This window comes from Eurypyga helias, unplaced genomic scaffold (genome assembly GCF_000690775.1).
Source record: "Eurypyga helias isolate BGI_N326 unplaced genomic scaffold, ASM69077v1 scaffold7285, whole genome shotgun sequence".
In the NCBI taxonomy this organism is placed as follows: Eukaryota; Metazoa; Chordata; class Aves; order Eurypygiformes; family Eurypygidae; genus Eurypyga; species Eurypyga helias.
This window is the reverse complement of record NW_010249415.1, coordinates 7,398-13,730: the sequence shown is the minus strand read 5'-3', so window position 1 is coordinate 13,730 and position 6,333 is coordinate 7,398. Positions and strand designations below refer to the sequence as shown.

Genomic DNA, 6,333 nt, shown 5'->3' with positions numbered 1-6,333 from the left:
CCTGCTGAGCTTCAGAGCTGAACACTTACTGGGCTCTGAACCAAGTGGTCCGTCTTCGGTACGTGCAGCGCGTCACTTCAGCTGATTCCTTCTCTCATGTCTGCCTGCAATTTTTTTTTCCCACAGCCACACGAGCTCTTCCATGAAACAGTCGGAAGCCTCAGTTCTGACAGTGGCAGATTTGGCTGACCTTTTCACAGAGGAGACTGAAGAACTTGAGTAAAACCATGGGTTTGGCCTAACAAAATCAGAAAGTACCTGACCTAGTGAGCACCGGCATATAATCCACTTGATCTGTCATTCCTGTAAACATCACCTACCACTTGTCCGTACCGGAGCTATTGGAAATCGGGAAGTCTTAATAGTTACTGGTTTATTCTATGCTGAAGTTCTTAGCACCACACACTTCTGATAGCACTGGAGAAAATTTGCACTTTGCACATTATACAAAACATGGATTTTATTCCCAAAGAGCATTTGAGCTGTATGCTAAAATGGAGATCTTGGACCCTTGGTTGCAGGGAATTTTATCATCAGGTTGGACTGGCCAGCAGCTCAGTGTGAGAGCAGAACTATGTGGGTGGTTGGGTGGGAAAGGGAAGCAGAAAAACACTAGTTTTTTTTTTTTTACTGTACAAAGAATTGTTAGAAAGAATGACTGTAAATTAATATTCTTCTAGAAAGGGCTTGTCAGCATTTAATGCAGAGTTACTGAAAGTCATATTAGTAACACTTTAAATGACTCATGTTTACTAATAATTTAGATATTTGTATTAGGCTTTTAGATATTCACAAAGACTTGTGACAGTTAAAAATTTCATTGTTATTGCTTACTCACTCTAAAGTTACAGTAATTAAATTATGCTTTTTGTATGTGTTTTGGTCTGGTAATCTGTTAAACACTTGAACTTACTGCACATGTTTTCATTTATTCTTGAAGCCATGACTAATTTAGTGCTTTGTTTAAAAAAGGAAAAAAAAAGGTAATGCACCTGTTAGAGAAATTTAAAAAAAATTAATTGGTTAAGCTGCTGATCACTTCATAATCATTTGCTGCTTGTGTACATTTTCTCACCCTGGTTTCTTTTCAGGTGCAGCAATCTAAATATTCAGAATAGATGAGATTAAGGTAGGCAGTCTAATTATTACATGCCTAGTCTAAGTTAGATAATCAGTGGAGAGAGCTGAAACTTTTGGGAAATTTCATCCTTCGATATGCGAGATCAGTCTACCCCATCCCTAACGACAGTAGAGAGTTTGGAAAACAAATCTAGATTAAGATCAATTTTAAGCCTTTTGGCATAGGTTGTGGATGCAAACTGGCTTAACATCGCTTCTGAAGGTATTGCAGAAGCAAGCTTAGTTACACACTTGATGTTAAACCATTGTGTGCAGGGATTGGGCAAACATATGTGCATAAGCAAACAGCTACTTCCCTCCAATCCCAGTATTTACTGTCTCAGTAGACAAAGGGTTCTGTCTATTCTAAAAATCTTACTTGAGGTTGAAATTAAAATGAAATTGAATGAAATTTAAGAAACATTACCTGAAAGTTTTTACCCACGTCTGCTAAATAGATTTGCCATAGGGTTATTGAGCTGCTTGAGTTCCATTTCCAATCATACACGAACGATGCAGCTCAAATGTAGTATTAAGCCTGTCTGCATGGCAGACAAGTTTTCCACTAGTGACAACAAATGTGAATAGGATTTACATTAATAATACTGTATCAATAAGTGGGGTTTTTTAACAGTTACAGCCTGTTGTCCTTCTGGATTGGTTAGATCCTTTGCTTTAAAACTCTTTGAGTAAATTTACAGGCAGTGTATCTTTATTTCCCATATTTGTAGTACGTGTTAGTCTTATTTATACTCTTTGTTTTGGAGATTACTGAGTTTTTTGCAGATTGCAGTTTGCAGCAAGGGAAATGGAATAGATAATAGATTTTATTTTAAGATGAGGTTGATCAAATAATTTGCACAGAGACACTTATATCTCCATCTTTGAACATACTGAGAACTCAAATGACCCTGAACAACCTGATCCAGTTTCAAAGTTGGCCCTCCTACGAGTGGTGTGTTGGATGAGGCAGCCTCCATGGATCCCTTCCAGCCTAAATTATTCTACAGCGTGCTGGAGATCATGATGTACAGGCACTCCAGGAACTCTGAGGGCAACAACATTCCAGTTTCCTCATCGTTCTCAGAGAACTTTAATATTGTACAGCAGGTTGTTTGCTCTGAGAAATCCTATGGCGAAAACTGTGTTTACGCTCGTAGCTCCCATTATAAATAACTAGATGTGGGAATAATAGTTGCCAGTGAGTGCGAAGACAGAGAATCAAACCAAAAAACACCTGCTAAGAGAGGCTTCCCAAGCTCTGCAGGTCTTTGGCTTATTTATGTAAAGATGGTGGTTTCATTGTTAATTTACAAAAACGTGGGGTTTGGGCTCCTAACCAAAAGCGTAGGTTCTCATCAAACAGTGCGTGAGTGTTTGAGTCCTGACCCGTTTTGGTTTTTTTCACACTCACATGACAGTGCTGACTGCCAGAGATCCGGTCCTGGGTGCCTCCTGACCGCCCTAGAGCGCCAGCACACCCAGAGCTCTGGAGGTGAAGCATTACGACGTGTGCGCTAGTTGTGCTAAAGCTCCTCTTGAAGTTGGAAGGTTGAACCGTTGGAGCACAGCCGGGGTCAGTAGGGAAATGGGTTCTTTGAGCTTCACGTAACATTGAGTACAGAGACTAACCGTAAAGAAGTAGTTGGAAAAAAGAAACCCAACTGTAGCGTACCCTCTTTTGCCATTTTTAGCAGCATTTAGTTTCTTGAACAAACTTTCTTTCAGGCATCTTAAGACACCTCATGCTACTTCTTTTTCCTTTTTTCTTTTCAGCAGCTTGTAGATCTGCAGTGCTTTTCTCTTACCAAAGCACACTAAGCCTGTTTTTCACGGTGCTGCTGTGATTTTGCTCTCCGTCAGGAGAAGGCTCTTCTGAAAGACAGTGTCTCAGCGGAGAACAAATTTTGCCATACTGTAAGCATTCAGATATGTTCATGGAAATGGCATTTTCCGTGGAAGACACAACTGCCAGTACTGACTGCAGTGTTTGCGTAATGTCTGTGTGGCCATGCCCACGGTCATCTACCAGATTCTCACGTGTTCTTCTGAACGTGTGAACGTCGTCCCAGTTGACAGTGGTGTTTATCCAGTGAGTCCGTCCCTTTAAAAATGAGGCTCCAACTGATTATCCAAAGGACTCGGCACTGACCTCTCCACTTTCAGTTCCATGGTAGTGTTGGGAGTTTTTTGACTGTAGTTGATGAGGATTTCGGGACAGGATTTTCTCCCTGTATGTAAAAGATCAGTGCCCCACAGAGCAGAGCTGTCATCTTATTTGGGTACCTCCAAGATTGATGCGAATAGTGGACTTCCTTGAACCCCAGAATACGGTGGTGTTGGAAACTAAGGAGTGGATTCCCTTCTGGTGCTAAATAGAGTTCTGTGAATTTTGCTGTGGATCTTTAAATGCCTTTGTAAGTTAAGGTCCTCTTTGCTCTCTAAATCAGTCAATACCAAGGGAAGGTTTTCATCTTACCCCATTAGGTAACTCTTTAGCATACTGATGAAAGTCTGGGACACACGATAATTTTCGCACAGGTCCGATACCACAGAAGAGTATTTACCTTGGCGTTTCTTAGGTATACTGAGGAATGGACCTAAGAGCTGATGATGCTTTTTTGGTGAGATAGGTCTTCCAGAACCACTCTTCTAGATGTATTCAAGTTGTCTGCCAGCAGGGTGCCCTCTACTGCAAAAGTAACTGGGCTTCAACGCAAATGTGAGTGGGATCCTACGGAAGAGAAAATGCATAGTTGTCTCTGGTTAAAGCCACCATTAGGCATACTTTCTCCTGTAATATTCTGTCTGGATTAGTGGCTGAGGACCACGTAACAACTCTCTACCGATACCTTTTCTGACAAACAGTGCTGTCCTTTTTCCATCCCTTTTTGTAATTCTTGACTACCTTACATTTTCCAGGAGTCCCAGAATTATTTGATTAATTAGAAACTGTGCCTCAGTTAACATTGGAGGGGAAAAAGGCTGTATTGATCCATCTTGCACTGACCAGTGTAAGAAAAAATTAACCTTGAAATTTATTGCTCCCCAAGGTAAGGAATTAGATGAGTCTCTAAAGGAAAACCTGTGTTTATTCTAGCTATAAATGGAACCTGTTTCTGAAGCTTGATCTAAAGACTTGCTGCTTAAAATATGTATGATAAGCTTTTCTATAAACTGAGAAGATACTTGCGAAGCCACTGTGCCTGTGCTTTTCTTCCTTTTTTGGTTGCCTGAAACAAGTCAGGTCTCTACAGGATTATGTACTATAAATTATAGGTCAAAAGAATTTCATGATGGAGAAAACAGGAGGTCCCAGACACTGCTGTCTCTCCCTGTCTGCCCGTATCCCTTTCTCTGTGTCATCTCATCCCACTCCCCCGCCCTCCACCCTGCCCCCGCTTGCTCAGTTTGTTACAAAGAATGTTTGTGTTGGGTCAGTTGGAGTGAGAGTGGTAATCCATGAAATGGCTACAGTAAAACCAGCTTATTGTGTCAGAGGAGAGGTTCCAGGGGAAAGGGAAATTTAGCCTGGTATAAGATTTCTTTTTTTTCTGTAATGTCTTCATTTACCCCTGTTCTTCACCGCTGTAGGAGCAGATGTTGGATTTCCATCACTGGTTTTATATTGTACAGTTGCCATATGGAAAGACCTGGTGAACTCATGGCTGAGCAGCCAGTGGGGGCTACAGGTTTTCCGTTGTGGAGTCTGTAGGGTTTGGATTCATACAGTGAACCTGAACCACTGTCACAAGTCCCAGTACATCCACCATTGGGCCTCCTCTTCTTTAGAGGAGGAAAGAACAAGTAACTGTTGAGTCACGGTAGTACTGAGTCTGGGTCCCCAGCAGTCACTCTGCATGTTCTACAGTCACACACTGTGTGAGGAGGACAGTTGGTTGAACTGGCAGCTTTCAAATGTAGTTAAGTGTTTAAGTCATCTGGGGGTGGAGGTAAATGATGCAGGGTTTCTAAACACTAGGATAATTCTGCTGAGAAAATTGGAACGTGAGACATCCGTAAACCTCTGGCTCTTGTTTCCTTCTGTATACAAGCCTTCCAGGGCTGAAATTCCAACTCCTTTGTTTGGTGTCCTTACAGGTTGCACACAAGCAAGCGCCCAGCCCCACACATTCACTGGACCCATACAAAATTTCGTCAGTTTAGGAACGGGTGTCATTGTTTCCATGGTGTAGCATCTCTTGGTTTGATAGCAGCTTCCCCATCAGGTAGAAATTACCATTCCAGAGTCTACCAAGTGTGAAGTCTGACTGCTTACAGTGTGTCTCAGTGCGTCGGTTGTTAATGTAGGCTGGCTTAGGTAGCTGTGGGGGGGGTTTATGCGGCTTCTCCTCCTGTCCTGTGGGGGCTACTGAACTAGCAGGGTTCATGCTAGGTTCACCTAAGAAAAATTAGGACTCCCTAGCCAAATTTGTGCTGGGTAACAGTTTAAACTCGTATACTATGAATTTATAGACCTCCTGTACTGGCTTTGCGTGACCAGGTTTTGGTAGTGCAGGGGCTACTGGGGTGGCTTCTGTGAGAGGCTGCTGGAAGCCTCCCCTGTGTCTGACAGAGCCAGAGCCACCTGACTCCAAGGCAGATGCATCGCTGGCCAGGGCTGAGCCCATCAGTGACAGTGGTGGCACATGTTGGGAAAGGAGGGGACGGAAACCTGCAGAACTGTAACCAGAGAGAGGATTTGAGAGTATGTGAGGGGAACGGCCCTGCAGACACCCAGGTCAGTGGAGAAGGAGGGCGAGGAGGTGCTCCAGGCCCAGAGCAGATTCCCCGGCAGCCTTTGGTGCAGACTGTGGTGAGGCCGGCTGTGCCTCCGCAGCCACGGAGGGTCACAGGGGAGGAGAGCCCCATCTGCAATCCAGTCCCACACCAGAGCAGGGGGATGCATGAAGGAGGCTGTGACCCCGTGGGCAGCCCATGCTGGAGAAGGGTCCTGGCAGGAGCTGTGGCCCCATGGAGAGAGGAGCCCAGGCTGGAGCAGGTTTGCTGGCAGGACTTGTGACCCCACAGGGGACCCAGGCAGGAGCAGGCTGCCCCTGAAGGACTGTGTCCTGTGGGAAGTACTCACGCTGGAGCAGTTAGTGAAGAGGCTAACTAATTCAAGGCTGCAAGAATTGGGCTTGTTCAGCCTGGAGAAGAGGAGGCTCCGAGGAGACCTCATTGCAGCTTTCCAGTATCTGAAGGGGGCCTACA

The 6,333-nt window shown here is 44.1% G+C and overlaps 1 protein-coding gene across 1 annotated transcript in view; it reads left to right on the top strand.

The window, feature by feature from the left end:
• The window catches only part of LOC104509402 (E3 ubiquitin-protein ligase SHPRH-like), a 4,425-nt gene extending 3,930 nt beyond the window's left edge, over positions 1-495 (top strand). Inside the window, exon 4 of the mRNA XM_010151336.1 lies at positions 127-495. Coding sequence (XP_010149638.1) covers positions 127-223 — 97 coding nt within the window. The 3' untranslated portion in view covers positions 224-495. The remainder of the gene's footprint in view (positions 1-126) is intronic.
• Positions 496-6,333: the final 5,838 nt, after the last annotated feature.